Source organism: Pygoscelis adeliae, unplaced genomic scaffold (assembly GCF_000699105.1).
Source record: "Pygoscelis adeliae isolate BGI_AS28 unplaced genomic scaffold, ASM69910v1 Scaffold673, whole genome shotgun sequence".
Classification (NCBI taxonomy): Eukaryota; Metazoa; Chordata; class Aves; order Sphenisciformes; family Spheniscidae; genus Pygoscelis; species Pygoscelis adeliae.
In genome coordinates this window covers 47,124-64,284 of record NW_008824383.1, presented here as the reverse complement: position 1 = coordinate 64,284, position 17,161 = coordinate 47,124, and the positions used below count along the sequence as shown (strand labels likewise).

Genomic DNA, 17,161 nt, shown 5'->3' with positions numbered 1-17,161 from the left:
CCATTTGGGACCCAAGCGAAACAGCCAAGTACTGTGGGATGAGCAGATGCTCCCAGCTGTTACAGGATGGGGATACCTCTGTGCCTACTTCCATCCTGCATTGCTTCTCCTCTGGATCAGTAAATCGCACCTGGAAGGTTGCATATCTGGGTGCTCTGCAACTGAAACTTTGCTCGTGGATGCAAATGGCTACAGGCTGATTCGACATGGCCCTCCATGGAGCATGCAGAGAAAAACTAGACGCGTGGTCTCTGCGGTGGTGTGATAACTGGCGTGAAGTGGTGGTGTGTAGGCATCACGTCTCCTGGAAGTCTGGAGCAAACCACCACGAAAGGGAAAGGGTCGGTGGTTGTCTGAGCAGACCCACGCTCTCAGAGCAGGGCTGTTGGATCCAGGTGTGTGGTACAACTGTGAGAGCAAATAGATGGTGTTCCAAGTCCCTCATTGTCTTGATCCACCGCAGTATGACCATGCTGTGTTTACCCCAGACCTGGAGCTCCTAGGTACTGGTGCAGTTCCTCCCAGCTCATGAAGCCAAAACCACTCTAGCTGAGCATTTCTTGGAAATGCTGTTTTGTACCTATCCAGTTGTGCTGTGGACTCAAATAGGGATGATTTTTTTTCCTGGGTGCAGAGTGAGTTTTTGTTTTTACTTTAACTGGAATGGGAAATGACGTAGTTTTTAAAAGGCTTATGTGATGGGTGCCCAAAGACTTTCCAGATGTTGGGCTTGATCAGACCAAGCCTGCCGTGTTCAGAGCTCCTTGCCTGCATCAAACCATTTCCATCTGGCCTGGTGGGAGAGAGTGGTTTATTGCAACTCTACCCGTCTGAGAGGCTTTCTCAACTGGAACCTCTTGCACAGAGGAACATGCTGGCTGGAAATCATTTGGAGATGCAAATCTCTCTGGGTGTTTGGCTTGGCTGCTGTTTCCGCGGTATCTGCTAAGCAGTGGAATAGGCTGTGTGCGGAGCAGGCGTGCTCTGAGCAGCTGCTTTATGTGGCTATAGGGACCGACCTGCGAGGCAGGGGGGTGCTTGTGTTATTAAGCATTCATGATTTTTCTTGCCTGCTTCTATAGCTTCAGCTGGCGCAGATGAGCCTGCTGGCTCTGTGTTTGTGACCAGGAGGGGAGGAAAAGCTGACCCATGTGTTGTTCCCAGTCCTGGCATGCCAAAAATCAGCTTTTATAGGAGCATGTTCATAATGAACTGTGCCAGGAAACACATGGCTTGCTCAAGCCATGAATGGGAGGTCTGTATGGGGGCCCTGTGCTCACCGAGAGCCTCGTGAGGACAAAGAGCAGATGCTGGCATGCGTTACTTGCTCTGTGGCAGCCTCCATCCTCTGGGCTGCAGTGGATGGGGAGCAGGAGGTGGGATCAAGGGTACTAAGTGCTTGGCTGGTCCAGTGACAGCAGAGAGGGCAGGACGAGAGGCCAGGGCAGCGCTTTTACTGCGTGCTGCGATTTGTGGCTTCCCTGGCCTGGGGAGGGCTGGCTTGCTTCCCTGCAGACGTGGCTGTTTGCAGCGGAGGCTAGGTTGAAAGGAGCCTGGGCACTGCAAGCAAGCAAAGAAGTGCTGCTGACAGCTTGGGATGATGATTGTGGATGGGGAAGAGAAGAGAAAAGGAGGGGTGTGTGGAGCCCATTGGGGCCCAGACGTCATAGGGACAGTGGGGCTGTGCATGCTGTTCCTGGCTGCAGCAGGAAGGAAAGGCTGTCAGGTGAGAGTTGCAGTCCTGAGCATTAGCAGCGCTTCAGTGTCTGGAACAATGCTCCCTTGTAGGAACGGCTACCAAGCCTGCATGGGCTAAGCTGCTGGTGAGGAGTGTGCACCCAGCACGTGAGGAGTTAAACCTGCCTGCAGTGAGTGGAGCCTTGTTCTCACAGGGGGCTCAGTGCTTCCTCTGGACCAGCAAGCGCGGGATGCTCCAGCCCGGTGATTTGATTGCCCAGCCTTTGGAAGCAAGCCGGGGCTGGAACCCAGAGTCTGTTGCTCTTTGATCCAAGAGTGGCTAAAAGCAAAGCCCCAGCTTTGGAGCCATTCCCGAGGACTTGGCAACAGAAGGAATTGCTGCCTGCAGACAATGATGTTTAATAAATTGCTCCTAAAGACAAGACCTGTTTGATAATGCTTTCTGGGAATGTGTTATTGAAACCTGTGAGAGTCCAGGACCCCAAACCCTAACACGATCTCCACTGTGCCTTTTGTGGCCTTGGGATGGAGCACAGGTCATGGTCTTTTCAGAAAATATGCCTATGGTTGCCTTTGCCACCAGCCTTCTGCTTTGGCCCAATGTCTTTACCAGAGAACATGGTGATAAATCAGTCCTGTGTTTGGGGCTGTCTGTGTCCATCCCATGTTGAGCTCCTTTGGACATGGACCTGAGTGTGAGCTTCTCAGTCCCTTCTGCTGAGGTTTGATGCTCTTTTCCTTCAAGGGCTGCCCTTAGCTATGCCCCTGGGCTTGCAGGGTGGTCTTCATAGCTGTGGCCTGGGTTGTTGGTTTTGCTTGGGGTTAGCAGCAGCTAAGCATGCTGCTGAGGGACACAATGGCAGCTTCAAAGCAATGCTCTGCCTGTGTCTTCTTTGCCTTGTTACAGGTCTGCGGAGCTGGGAGCAAGTGCTGCAGAGTGCTGAGTCCAGAGTGCGTTAGCTTATCCAAACCTTCCTTTTCCCTTAGTGATTCCTCACTGAAGAAGAATAGCCTGTGTTGCTGCTGGGTTGATTGCAGAGGCTTTGTTTCCTCAGTGGTCTGAGCAATGCAGTGGCAGAAACATAAAGGTCATAGTGTGGATATGGTGGTGATACATCAGCAATGGATCCCAGGTGGCAAAAAGCTATCTCTGACACCTTGTTTTGCTGAGGTTTGTTAATTAGCTGACACATCCAGAGTTGGTCGCTTGGTAGAAAGTGGTGAAAGTGTCTCTTAATCCTGCTCTTTCAGTCTGAGGCTGAAGGGCTGCAGCCTGGGGATGGACTTGGGCTACTCCCGCTGCCACCTCAAGTTAGCGGTGGGGGCTAGGGCATCTCTGGCCAGGTCACCTTCCTCTCTCACAGCTGTATCCTCGGCCTCCTCTCTACAGGAAAGTGCATTGTGTGGTTGCTGCAAGGTACCCAGGGCCTTCCCCAGGTGAGCTGCTGTGCTCCTTGCCCCTTGGGCATTGCAAAGGGCCCTGCAGGTTTGGGGAGCCAGGGAGAGCGGGCTCCCCGCCTGTGTACTGCAGCAGGGCCTTCCTAGGGAACATGGCATCTTTGCTAACCATTAAAGAAAAAACAGACAGGGAACAAATGTTTAGCAGTGTGGTACCAAGCTCTCTGTCTAGTTAGGTGCTGAGCTGGTCATGTAAATACGTCCAGCTCCCACCTCAAGGCTGAGACTTGCAAGCTAGTTGTGCATCCCCAGGGAGCTCCCCAGGGCTCCACAGTGGAGCTGGGACAGCTGTGAGCTCCCCTGCTCTGGCATGGGAGCATTTGAGGTCCTCTCTGCTTTGAGAGACCGGAACAGATGCTGGCCAGCCACGTCCTCTGCCAGAAGAACTCCTTGGGGGAGCTGGCTGTGCCAGTTTTTGCAGCTAGCTCCTTCCGTTGAATCCTGGTACCTGTGGGTCTTCATTTTATTTGTTTCCTGTAAGCCAGCTGGGGCAGGTCCAAGGCCTCCTGCTGGCATGGGAGGAGAGGAGTAGGATGGGTCCCCTTTGGGGAGGAAGGATGCAGCTTGGGTGCTCTGAGCTTTGCTGCCCTGGGCGCTGCAGATGAGCTGCAGCTCTTCTAATCTGCTGTTCCAGATGCAGAGCATTAAAGAAGCCGGCTTGCACATCTGGCTGAGCTGAGCCAGGGTGAACTTCGCTGAAGTGCCCCTGGAAGCAAGTCTGCAGAGCAACGCTCCTGGGGCCTGGCTGGAGAGTGGGGCTAGGCTACAAGCTGCAGAAGCCCCACAGTGCTGGGCTTGCTTTCCAAACCAGGAAACCTTGAAATTGCACAAAGCCCTCTCCCAAATCCCATTCCCATGCTTTTAATTCCTTGTTTGGTTGCAAGCAGCTTTGGGATTACTCATATCCTTGCATCAGCTGTGGTGTCTCAAGAGGTTGGTAACCTAGGCTTTTTTGGGTACACAGTGAAATGGATCCTCTCCTTTTCCCTTTCTGTCCTCTGTCCAGAGCTCTTTTAGCTTGGTGAGGAGGTGCCCAGGAGCTGGGCACTTGGCATGCCTGGGGGTGGGTGGCTTGGGGTTGAGGGGAGCATGGCTATCCCATGGGGCTGGGGATGTGGAGCACTGCACGGTGCTTCTGGCTCTGCTAGCACAGCAGCCATGGCAAATGCCTGCCGAGGCTGGCCGTTGCCTGCTGAGATCTGTGCTGGCTTTCTTTCCTCCACAGCTGCTGCTCGGTGCAAGTGCCCTGGGCAGGCAGGGGGCTGCCATGCTGCGGCATACGCCGCCGCCGGCCGACTTGCCTGTTGCTTCCTCAGTATGGCTGTAGGTGAGTGAGACGGCTGCAGAGACAGCAGGGATCGGGGGCTGTGCAGCAGCTGAAGGCCTTGTGGTTGAGGCTGCATTCCCAAGCGATGTCGTTAGGCAAGGAGACAATGATTTTCAGATTGCTTCAAGATGTAGGCGACTTGGCCTGGCAAGCGGGGCAGGAGATGTGCTGCCTGGTCTCGCCAGCTTCCACGGTTGCTCTGCAGCACCCAGATGGGGTTGGGCTACTGGAGTGTCCCCAGGCGAGTGCTCGTGTGGGACTGGTGCTGATGCGTTAAGCAACGGATGGAAAACCCGGCTCGGGTCGAGGCCTGGCTTTTAATGCTGCCCCGTGCCCTTGCAGCCTGAAGGATGAGTGTGAAGGTTTGGGCTTGCTGCCATGGCAGGGACTAACCAGACAGCATCCATGGTGCTCTCAGGCTTCTTGGTATGGTGCAGAAAGTGGGCTGGGCGCTTTCACTGCCAGGCTGCGCCAGGGCCACAGATCCTCTTGTTGGCTGCAGCTCTAAATATAGCCTTAGAGATGGCTGATCCTCTGGGGGCGAGTCGTGCCACCCCATGCATTTTCTGGCTGTGTCTCCGTGATTACAAAGCCCAGCACCCCACAGGGTCTGCAGTCCGTGAGGTTTGTTGCCTGTTGCCCGGCTATCGCCACAGCACAGCGCAGGAGGACAGTGTCCAGCCTCGGAGGTGAGCACTGAGACACATGGCTGGGTAGTTTGCTGCCACCTCCTTCCCCAAGAGCCCTACAATGTCTCTGTGCCTGGGATGTACCAAACCTGGTGCTGCCCATGTGGGAACAGGGATGTGGGATCCCCCAAAACTTCAGCCCCAATTTCCCAGTGCTAGCCCCCAGTTCTACCATGGCTCCTTCAGATCCTCATTACAATTTTGGTGCATTTTCTTACAGCTCTGGCTGATGAAAACAGCAACTCTGATGTCTCTCACTTTTCTAGCTCTGGAGAATGGCCCCAAACCAAAGCCATTCCCAGGCTGTGCTGCAGTCTGCTGCCAAATTGCTGCAGTAATGCTGTGGCAGCATTCGAGGGGGTTGGCTACTGTGGGGCTGGGTCTCCTTTGCCAGACGTGTGGAGAGCCCTTTGCTCCCTGGCAAGCTCAGAGGACTGAAAACTCGCTCTGCAGAGCTTCAGGCAGCAGTGACTAACTTCATAGGGTCGCTTACAAAGTCTGTCCTGGATACGGCTTTGCTGGTTTTATTTGTCACCCTGAAATGCTCTGTACATGCTCAGCCCACTATGGCCTTGGGAGGAGGCTGTAACGGCCGAGTCCTGGGGACATCCCAAGCCCAAAAAGTGAACTGAGATACACTTGGTAGAAATTCAGGCTGACAATGCAGGTGTTAGTGTGAGAGTTTTTCCTGGGAAGCTGCTATTTGCCTCCTTAAATAAATGAAATTCATTTTGAGCAGTGGGATACCTCTGCATGAAGCATGCTGTGTTCCTGCATTCAGATCTTTGCCGTAAGTATGCTGTCAGAGCAGGGATGTGATCTGAGCCTTCTCTTCTCTCCGTCCTTGTGCGTCCTGCTGGTGCCTGTTCCCTCCCTGCAGATGATTTGCTCTGTGGTGTGTGGGAATGATACCCTGGGGACCTGTAGGGACCAGTGCGACTTCTCTACACAATTCACTTAACCTTCATCTATTACCTCAACAGGAGGATTTTGCATTTCAATTAAATGTCCTTTGGGTAAAACACCACTGGGTGTTTTAAAGTGTGCTGCATTTCAAATGTGTTTATCTAGTCTGGCTGAAGCTTTCCTGAAAAGCTTTCTGTAGCCACAGTTGAAATGGTTTTAGGCCAGAAACATGTGTTGAGGGTTTCTTTTTCTCCCAGCCAGGGGTGGCTTGTGTCACATACACATGCAGAGAGCCGGTGTTTGCCAGCGCGCACATTTGGGATTGCTGCTTGGCGTTGGCTTTGTGGGACTGTGGCTTGCCCAGCTGTGTTACTAGGGGAGAGCTCTGCACGGGCTTGGGCTTGCTAAGCTGACTTCCAACAAACTTGGTGTTGCTGGGTATTTTTTGGGGTGACTCTCGCTAAGGGAAGAGAAGGAGTCATTCTGCTTCTTTCAGCAGCTCCTAGCAATGCGGACCAGCCCAGATTAGCTCATGAAACCACAGCAGAAACATGCTGTTGTGAAGGTGTCCAGTCAGACTGAGCGGGTGTCGCCTTTGCTCTCCACCAGGTGCTGCAAAAGCTCTCTCATCTGCCAGCTCAGGCAGTTCTGGCAGCCTCCAAGGGCTAAGCCGTGCCATGACTATGGCTCTGCCACACAGTGGTGCTGGGAGGTCCTCTAGCTGGGTGAGTGGAACAAGCAGAGGCATTTTCTTCTTCATTCAGTACAGGTGGTGATCTCTGTTGGCTTTATACAGGTTTTACCCAAACTCTGGCATAATGGCATCCCACACAGATAGCCCTTTGCTTGGACAGCTTTCTTGAGCCTCTGTCCCAAAAGCCCAGATGAGGTGGAGGGGATGCGTGAACCCTGCTGACTGCAGCCATTTCCTGGACCAGGGCTGTACAACTTCCATGGGCAAGTGCAAGCACTTCCCATCTCCGAACACTGGGTCCCTGGTGCTCTGGATTTAGAGTACTGTGAAAAGCTGCATCCAGCTCTGGGCTTCTGATGTCTTCCACCCCAAAACGTCTAGACCACATCTAGCTGCTACCAGTCTTTCCTTGCAGCCCAAATCTGATATATAGTTGAGACAGTGGTTTCCAGCATGTGCAGCCAGTCCATCCATGGCACCTTGGATACTATTGTCAAAACAAAACACAAGTTTATGGCTCTTACTACACTTTAACACTTATTTATCCCAGTTTGCTTTGGCATTTGTGCTCATGAGACGTTCATCACAGGGATCTCGCTTGAGCTGAAATGGTTGTGTCTGTTTCCCATGATGGAAGATAAGGACATAAATAGTTTCTCCTGTTTCACCGGGGGGCTGGATCGCAGTGTTTCCTGACACCTTGTAAAATCCCTGCTTCCCATATGGAGCTTGTGCCAAGCCTTCATCGTGTCCCCTGTCCACAGAGCCATGTCCTCCTGCCTGGACATGGGGGATGGTGAGGCAGCAGGATGCATGTGATGAGGCTGCTGAAGCTCTCAGCTGACCAGCGCTGAGTGAAATGCAGTTGTGCTGGCAGTGATGGGGTGAAAGCAGTTCTGCTGCTGTTTAGTGTTGTACAGCTAATGCGGACAATTTAATGCTAGAAGCACATCTGATCTAAAATATCTTAGTACCCTGATGGCCTACATCTTCAGAGAGGTACCTCATCACTAACTCCAGCACTAGCATGACTAGTAGACTGTGAAAGGTTTTGGGATGCTGAGACCCCAAGAGGAGAACTGATCCATCTCCTTCATGAGCTCTCCTAATGCGCACTGCTGCCTTGCACGTGTTTTGTACCATACAGGTGTGGTTTGATGGCCATGTGCCTTGGTGCCCTGAAACATATCTGTGGAAAAGGACAGACCCAGCTCCTGTAGGTTCAAACCTGAGTGGATTTGACTGTCCTGTTCCCCTCTGCTCCTGTCTGTCTGTCCCAGCAGCCTGTTTTGGCAGGAGCTCAGCTCCTGATACTCTGGAGCTGTTGTGCTATCGAGCGCATAGCTGTGTTTGCGTGGGGTCGGGTGGTTGCTACCCTGCTGAGTGTTCTTGGTGAGACGGATCTGACGTGCGGGGAACTAGATGTATGTACCTATGTAAGAATACATGTTCACACACATTGTGTTGCCTTGGGGCATGTGTTCATCTTGTGGTGTTCATGAGACAACTGTCACAAGACTGATGGATAGTTCCTACCTTTTGGGGAGGTGCACGGTAGCTGACGAAGGAAACTTCACTGGACATGCTAACCATTGGAGCACAGTATGCTGATGGGGCTTAGCTCAACACGAGAGACCCAGGAGATAAGACTTCGGGCACTGTCTGCAGCTCCGTCATTCAGGCCACAGGGGTCAGTCTGTGGCTGCTCCTGGTGGCCTTAAATGCTGAGAGTGCAGTTCACAAGTGATGTCCACCCAGGAGCTGTGGGACTTAACCTGTCTGGGGATAGTCCCCTGGCAATGTTGCCTGCACACCAAGGTCAGTGGCACAACTGGGTGCTGAAGGTAGAAAGCCAGGCTGCAACGAGGTCCACATCCTAGACCCTGTGGTATGTCATTGTGCGCTGCTGTTCCTGTGACCTCCCAATTCCTTGCTGCCCCCTTCCCGGTGACTTCTTTGGGGTGGCTGAAAATTAGAATTGAACCCACAGTCCCATCTTGCAAAGGCTGCAGGCAGGAAAGACCTCTGGGCTCTGGACTACTGTCTCCTCTGCCCAAGTGTCTTTGGGAAGAGGCTTCTGTGGTTTTCGCAATGGGAGGACTTTGTTACTCTCTCTGCCTGGACTATGGGGAAAGGGTGTTAGCAGACGCAGGCCCTGCTCCTGGCTGACGTGTGCTTGGAGCTGGGAGCCTGGAGCCTCATCCTGGGGAGCAGCAGTGCTGGATGAGCACCTGTGTCTACGCCTCGCTGTCACTGTGAGCGGGAGAGCTCAGGATAGCTGTGCTGGAAATGTGTGGCTGGCGCTGGGGTGCCCATGAGCGGCTGCCGGTGGGAGAGAGTTTGCTTGGTGCTCGCACTATGCGGCAGGCTCCAAAGGCTTTCCAGCATAGAAAGAGCTCTTGAGGCTTTCTGGAATGTGATGATCTAGATGCCCCCTTCAGAACATCCCTTTCAGAATAGGATTGCTTACCCTTAGCGCTGGGTGACTGAGCTGTCCTGTCAAATTGTGCCCCTTTAGCAGGCTTTTATACAAACACCAGGCAGGAGGATGTGGCCAAGCCTCCAAAGAGGAACTGCTCTTCATCTGAGCGTGGATCCTGTTCATGTAACTCATCCAGGCAACCACTTTCTGAAGCCGTTTTCCTTGCAGTGGTGGGAACGCACCGTTTTGACCACTTTCTTGTTTGCCTTCATGAGAGATTGCTTCTAAGATGCTTGAAATCTGCCTGGCTTGGCCCCTTTTCCTGCAGAGCATGGTGCTGGGAACAGAGTTCAACAGCAATCGGCGTGTGCTGAATTGCCCTTTGTCTGCTTTCCTTTCTGCGGCCAGCTGGTAACTGGAGCAGAGCGCCTGCATGGCTGACTGCGGCCAGGCAGCAGTCAGATTTTGGAATATGCTAGCACTGTCCCTCGGCAGCCATGTCAGACAATGCCTAGGGAAGCGCTGGCAGCTCTGTCCCTTGGGACCCTGAGCTCTTGGGTGGGGGTTAATGTGTGGAGGAGGATTCTTCGGCTTTTCCACCACTGCAGAGAGATGCTTCCAGCACTCCAGAGCCACCCCACGGCCGCTATCAGACCCTGGGGTAAACCATTGCAACTTCTTGTCTCTGCTCCTACTTGAAAGTGGGCTGAGTCCCCAGCACAAGCTTGGGGTGTCGCTGCTGCATCCTCTTGTGCTGTGCTCCAGCAGCTGCTGTGTTTATTCCCATGGGCAATCCTTGTTCCAGACCAGTTTTTTTTCTGGGTGATTTCTGAGGATGTGGAGGTGAGACGGAGACATGATCCCAAGGAGAGAAGCTTTGAGGAAAGCCTAGAAACAGTCTATGGGTGTTTCTGATCTGGGGCAATCTTGATGCATGGCTGGCACTTAGGGGACATCCCAGAAAACAGGACAAGAGGAGCTCAAAGAAACATCTGAACTGCCCAGGGAGCTGCTTGCTCTCCAGCGTTTTGGTGACTGGCTTCCTGGCTCATACACTGCGAGACACCCTCTCTGTTCATGCTGGAAGTGCAGCACTCAGCAGAGGGTCGCAGGAGCTCCCTCCTAACACCGCTGGCCCCAGGGAGCATAGGGCTCTTGGCTTGTGGCAAGCTCAGGCAGCCTTGTCTCAGTGATTGCTGGAGAGACAGCCTTAAAGCGGCTGTGCTGGAATCTGAGTACAGATCTGTCTAAACTCCTCCATCGGGGATTGTTTTTGGCAGACATGCTTTAGGGTACGTTTCTCCTAACACAGTGGTTTCGGCTGTCTGGAGACCCTTGAGAGCAGCGCATGCCAACCTACTCCCTTCTCCCCATCCCCATGCTCTAAACGTGCCCTCCTTTTTCTGTCTTGTAGCTGTGGGGACGCGGGCAATGATCCTTTTCACCAAGGAGCCGTACTCCCAGGACGCCCTGCACGGCCGCAGCGCCATCCTCCGCTGCGAGGTGGAGAAGCCAGCAGATGTGGAGTTTGAATGGCTGCAGAATGGGCTCCCCGTTCAGGACACGGAGCAGCGCTTCAAGGAAGGCAGCAACCTCCAGTTTGCTGCTGTTGATCGGCACCGGGATGCTGGGGACTTCCAGTGTGTAGCAAGGAACTTGCTCACTGGGGAGGAGGCCCGTACAGCCAATGCATCTTTCAACATCAAGTGTGAGTGTGAGGCGATGGCAGCCAGGCACACGCCGCAGCCTGGTGCTGCCTACCGTGGACAGGGCAAAGCACTCTCTTGAGAGGGCCTGAGACTGGAAACAGCTTTGTCAGGCTGCCTGCTAAAGCATGTGGGGGTGGTGGTCAGAAAGGGATCGGATGGCAGGAACTGTGCAAGTAGGATTCCTCTCCGGCTACCACGTCCTTCATGCCCTCTAAGCTACTTGTACCTTCTGATGTCCCCAAGGCTGTCAGAGATGCTTTCTCCTGCCTTCTTCCCCATTTGTGTATATGAAATGGGGATGTTACTGCACCGTGTGTCCTGAGCCCTGCAGATCCTTTCAGAACCCCTCTTATCCCTCAGAGAACAGCTACAGAGGGCAAAGTGGGACATTTGCAGGGTGGGTGTCCCTTTACTCCATGCTGGCTTGAGGGCTTATGTGTCTAAGCGTGCTTGTGCCCTTGCTGCCTGCTCTGGCTATTACTGAATCAGCATCCACCTGGGCTCTGTAGGTTTGGAGAGCTAGCTGTGTTGATATTCTTTGATCCCACAGGGATTGAGACAGGAAGTGTGGTGCTGAAGCAGCCGGCCAGCGTAGCTGAGATCCAGCCCTCCTCCACAGTGGTGCTGCGGTGTCACATCGACGGCCACCCGCGGTAAGGGTTGCCTTCCAAGGAGTGGACCCTGCCAGGGGTCCCCCCGCACCTTCGCTGCGTGCTCTTCCCCTCTCTCTGTCTCTCTTTCCTCTCTCCTGCGAGGATTCAGTAGAGTCTAGGGAAGGCGAAAGGCAGGATTGAGCCTGTGACTGAGCACCGGGGGAGAAGGCAAATGGCTTCCTCAGAGCCACGTAGCGAGGAGCACAGTAAGGACGGGCTGTCACAGTCCAGTCACTGAGCTGCTTGGTGTGCTGCGGTCACTCTCCGTTGCTTTCCAGTCATGTCCCGTCCACTTGGCTGCATGTCTCATGGCTTCATGTCTGTGTCGGGGCCAGCAGCGGGGATGGAGAGCCAGGGAAATGGGCCATCTCTGGGCTGTCTCCTCTTTACACGTGCTCTCTGGGGAGCCCTGTGGGTGCCCTGCACCCGGTCACCCTCTCGTCCCTGTCTTGCAGCCCCACATGGCAGTGGTTTCGGGATGGTACCCCCCTCCCCGATGGCCGCAGCACCTATTCTGTCAGCAACAAGGAGCGAACGCTGACCCTGCAGAGTGCCAGCCCCGACGACAACGGTCTCTACTACTGCTGTGCCCGCAGTGCTGTTGGCTTCATCTGCAGCCAGAACAACTTCACACTGAATATCATCGGTGAGTTGTGTCCCGGCTGCTCAGGGTTGGGGGCTCAGCTGTTTTACTGCTCTGCTAATGGCCTCCCCTCTGCTGCAGGGTGGGAGCCAGGCTGCAGGGGAAGTGTCAGGCTGGTGTGACTTTCTCTGTGCGAAGCCTCTGGCCAGAGACAGGCCTGACACACCTGGCCAGGTTTGAATCCTACCCTGTCTACAGGTGTTAATTTGCCCCTGCATCTTTCTGGAGCAGTTCTATGCTGTCATCTCTGGTTCTGGTGGAGCACCAGGGTCCTCCCTCCTTCAACAAGGTTTGGACTCTGGAGGCTGTAGGTGCTGCTGGTTTTGCTAATACCAGTGCCACCATGGTGCCGCGTGGGTGAGACGCCCCGGTGGCCTTTGGAGGCAAGGCCCAGGGAGGGCAGGAGATGTTGACCTTAGAGAGGTACTTGGAATTGGACAAGGGAATTTGCAGTCCAGTGACAGGTTTGATCTGTTTGCTAGGAACCCAGGGTACTCAGGGCCTTGCTGGAAGCAGAAGGGGCTTTCCCCAGAGCAGCTACTGCATGCAGTCCTGGGCTCTGGCTGCATAATTACAGCTGTGCTGGCATGTCTGCCTCCTTCAGGCCCGCAGTGTGCTCGCAGGGTGCGCCCAGCTCTTTTTTGAGTTTCTCCCAGAGCACTGGTGATGGAACACCACAGGCTGCTCTGCTCTTCTCACCCTCCTGTGGTCTCTGCCGTTGCAGACGAGAGCTTTCCTCAAGCGGTGATCGTCCCGCAGGACCTCATCGTCACCAAGAATGAAGAGGCCATGTTTGACTGCCAGTTTGCAGCCGTGCCCCCTCCCACTCAGGAGTGGCTCTTTGAAGACAGCCCCATCGCCAACAGATCCAAGTAATAGGGACCCTGGTGATGTGGGCAGGGCTGGGAGGAGAGGGGGCACCGTGTTCCAGGAGCAACAGAGAGAGGCCAAACCCTGGCCGTGCCCGAGGGCAAGCATTCAACATCAGGCTGGCCACTGGGATTGGTTTCTCAGCTTGGCTGGCTTGGGTTTAGCAAGGCCTTGGTACTTGTGCATGGCCTTTATCTGCACAGGACTCAGCAAACAGTTTGTCCTCAAATGAGTCTATGGGGCTGTCAGTCCTAGATGCCCACGCATGATGATCCCCAGAGTCGGGGATGTCTCCCAGCCCCAGATGTCCGCGTGTGGTGATTTTGTGGAGCCAGGGACAACTCAATCCCCAGACACCCACTTAAAACAATTCCCGGAGTCAGGGACGTGTCCCAGTACCAGATGCCCACAGGTGGTGATCCCCAGACTGAGGGACACCTCCCAGCCCCCAACATCTGCACAGTGATCACTGGGCTCATGGCTGTCTTGAACCTCCAGATACCAGTACGTGGTGATCCCCAGAGCCAGGAATGTTTCTGAGCCCCAGACACCTACACATGGGGCAATGCCCAGAGCTGGGGACATCTGCCAGCCCAGGCTGCCCGTGGACAGTGATCCTGGAGCCTGGGATGTCTCTCAGCCAGACTGTGCAAGGCAAGTGGTGCTATCTGGGTGCCAGATGGCCAGTGGCCTGGCAGCTCCCAGGCGCCACCTTGTGCCCCCTACCCCCTTTCCTGGCTGTGCCAGCTTTCAGAGCTGGCCCAGTTTGGTGATATATCTTTTGGTGGGAGCCAGCTCTTCTCCGAGAGAGACTTCTATTAGCTCATTTACTCCATGAAGCATGTGTCCCGCCATCTCCTTGTTTATGTATGCTGCTCTCCCCACACTGGGAAGCTTTGACTCAGCACAAAGTCTCCTTCTTGGTTCCATGGGCTCATGTAGGACATCACGGGGCTGTGGCTCTGGCCCATGTCCTGCAGAGATGCCCACTGAGCCCTGCCTCTCCTCATGTGCCCAGGACCACCGTGTTCACCAACGGCTCCCTGCTGATCACCCAAGTGAGGGCTCGCAGCACTGGCGTCTATAAGTGCGTTGGCCGTGGGCAGAGGGGGAAAGCTCTTGTGCTGAAGGCGACTCTGCGGCTAGCAGGTGAGGTCCTGGGGCTGGTGGCAGGGTGAGCAGTGGGTCCCAGAGTTGCAGTGTCACTCTGGAGCTATGTGATAGTATAGCGATGGGTCAGTACATGGAGAACTGCTTGGTTTATCTGTGAAATGGCTTATCCTTGCTGCCTGGATGAGGGGAGCAAACATAGCTTGTGCGCTCTCTCCCTTGGCTGGTGCCTCCCATGGGGGTGATGGTGCTGGTGGGTTGGCTACGTATTCCTGCCCTGTTTGAGCCCTGCTGTCTGTTGCTCCTCTCAGAGATCGAAGAAATGGCACCCTTCTCCCCGAAGGTGTTGACGGCGAACCAGGGGCACCGCGTGGCCTGCACTGCCCCGCGAGGCATACCCACACCCCAAGTCTGGTGGGAGAGGAACCAGGAGCGAGTTCCCACTACTGGCAGGGTGTACCAAGAGGCAGAGCAGCTTGTTTTCACCAGTATTACCGAGACAGACGCGGGGACCTACACGTGCCATGCTGCCAACAAGGCTGGAGAGAAGAAACAGGAGCTGAGCATCACTGTGGCTAGTAGGCAGCTTTCCGAGAAGGGCTGGGAGCAGAGAAAGGGGCTGGATAGGTGGTTGGGGTGAGCTAGGGTGGGATGGCGCATCACCTCACTGATACAGAGAGGCACATCTCTCATGGTTGGGCTGCAGGGCCCCATAACCGGCTGCACACTCCTGTCTGGTCTGCGCTGGTGCTGGCCAAGGGGTGATGAGCGGCCCTGCGTAACCCCTTGCCTCTATGCCCAGCGGTACCCAAGTGGGTGGAGATGCCCAAGGACAGCCAGCTGGAGGAGAGCAAACCGGGATACCTGCACTGCCTCAGCAAGGCCTCCCTGAAACCCACCGTCACCTGGTACCGCAACGGCGTCTCCATCTCTGAGGTGAGGCGATGGGGGCAAGCCCCTGGTGCTCATGGGCACTTCTGCCGGGCACCTGCTCAATTCCTTCCTCTGCTGCTGCTGTTTCTCACCTTGCTCCTAAGCCCAGCGTCCCTGTGACCCCCGCTCTGGCCATGTTCCTGGCACCATCTCCATCCTACTGGTGTATGGGTGCACAACTGGCTGTCTCTAGCCACTTGGCTTGCAGCCAGCCTGTGCTTTTGGGGCAGTGACAAGAGAGATGTCCCTCAGAGACATGTCACTGCAACTTGTTTCAGTTCTCCGTGTGGGTCTCAGCAGGGCTGTGTCTATCTGAGGCGTGATGTGGGTGTGTGTAGTGTCAGGAGTGCTACAAGCAAGGTCTGAGCCCAGGGCTGGTGACAGTGTCATTTCTGCCCTGCTCCCTCCCTCCCTCTGGGCAGGACTCACGGTTTGAGATCTCTGAGAATGGGACACTGCGCATCAACAACGTGGAGGTATATGATGGGACCATGTACAAGTGTGTGAGCAGCACACCAGCAGGCAGCATCGAGGGATACGCACGGGTGCACGTGCTAGGTATGCTGACAAGCACTCTACATCCTCCCCTTGTGGGGAGCTCTTGCCTGGCAGGGTGCAGCCATGATACCCTCGGCTCCGGTGCCTCCTGTGGCTGGGGGGGCCTAACAGCCCATCTGTCTCTTGCAGAGAAGCTGAAGTTCACCCCGCCGCCCCAGCCGCTGCAGTGCATGGAGTTTGATAAGGAGGTTACAGTGTCCTGCTCAGCCACTGGCCGGGAAAAACCCACCATCCAGTGGACTAAAACAGGTAAAGGGGGACTTGGATGCAATATGTCTGTTTCTGACCTGGGGCCCCATGAACTTTGCGTTGGCCCACCTCCAACATGGGCGAAGCGGCGGTGCTGCGGCTCCCTGGGAAGCCGCCATGTGGCACAGTGCTCCATGCATGACTGCTGCATCCCTCTTCTTGCGTCCTGCAGATGGGAGCAGCCTGCCATCCCACGTCAGCCACAATGCCGGCATCTTGTCCTTCCACAAGGTGAGCAGGAGCGACTCGGGGAACTACACGTGCATTGCCTCCAACAGCCCGCAGGGCGAGATCCGTGCCACCGTGCAGCTCGTGGTAGCAGGTGAGGGCTCTATGGCAGGCAGGTGGGTTTCCTCCTGTGCTGGTCTTGCAGTGGGTTTGCCTGGGTGGCACCCAACTGACATGCCCCTGCAGAGAGAGAAATGTCTGGCCTTACCCTGAGCTCTGCCCCGTGGCACTTGAGTGTCTGGTTTGTCAGTGCTTTGCATACAGCCTGAGAGGGCATGTGCCGCTGTGCCAGTGCTGGCCCTGCTCCCTTGTGGGAGCTCAGCACCATTCCCAGGAGCTGACAGCGTTCATGTTGGCCTCTCTGCCTTCAGTTTACGTCACCTTCAAGCTAGAGCCAGAGCCCACGACGGTGTACCAGGGGCACACAGCCATGTTCCAGTGCCAGGCAGAGGGGGACCCTGTGCCGCACATCCAGTGGAAAGGGAAGGACAAGATTTTGGACCCCGGCAAGCTCCTGCCCAGGTACGCAGCCTCCATTCCAAACTGAAATGTGGCGCAGCATGGCACTCCCCATGCCTACCCAGCTTGCAGCTGCTGATGGTGCAGGCTCGGGTTCCCAGCTTGGGGGGCACACAGTCAGTTGTCTTCGTGTCCCAGGGCCTGGACTCTCCTGGCCCCAGGGTTACCCTTTCTGCCACAGCCTGCCAGGCTGCCGTTGAGCTGCAACCATTTGTTCTTGAGCGTTGCGCAGCCTGAGATTCAAGATGATTGCACTGGGGACATTGGGCTGAGGCATCGGCATCCTGGGGAGATGGGGCTGCAGGTGCCCCAAGCCTGCCTCTGCCCTCTGGTGCTTGCAAAGGGCTCTGTGTGGTTGGCAGGATTCAGATCATGCCCAATGGCTCCCTGGTGATTTACGACGTCACCACCGAGGACTCTGGAAAATACACCTGTATCGCCGGCAACAGCTGCAACATCAAGCACCGAGAGGCACTCCTATACGTGGTAGGTAAG

At 55.2% G+C, this 17,161-nt stretch overlaps 1 protein-coding gene across 1 annotated transcript in view; it reads left to right on the top strand.

Annotated features, from left to right (window-relative positions):
* The first annotated feature begins 7,540 nt into the window (after window positions 1-7,540).
* The window catches only part of PTK7 (protein tyrosine kinase 7), a 16,940-nt gene continuing 7,319 nt past the window's right edge, over window positions 7,541-17,161 (top strand). The window contains exons 1-13 of the mRNA XM_009320228.1: window positions 7,541-7,568; window positions 10,609-10,902; window positions 11,454-11,556; window positions 12,012-12,202; window positions 12,924-13,071; window positions 14,088-14,218; window positions 14,491-14,757; window positions 14,982-15,115; window positions 15,535-15,670; window positions 15,800-15,919; window positions 16,092-16,241; window positions 16,519-16,669; window positions 17,029-17,156. Of these exons, the coding sequence (XP_009318503.1) occupies window positions 7,541-7,568; window positions 10,609-10,902; window positions 11,454-11,556; window positions 12,012-12,202; window positions 12,924-13,071; window positions 14,088-14,218; window positions 14,491-14,757; window positions 14,982-15,115; window positions 15,535-15,670; window positions 15,800-15,919; window positions 16,092-16,241; window positions 16,519-16,669; window positions 17,029-17,156 (1,981 nt within the window). The remainder of the gene's footprint in view (window positions 7,569-10,608; window positions 10,903-11,453; window positions 11,557-12,011; window positions 12,203-12,923; window positions 13,072-14,087; window positions 14,219-14,490; window positions 14,758-14,981; window positions 15,116-15,534; window positions 15,671-15,799; window positions 15,920-16,091; window positions 16,242-16,518; window positions 16,670-17,028; window positions 17,157-17,161) is intronic.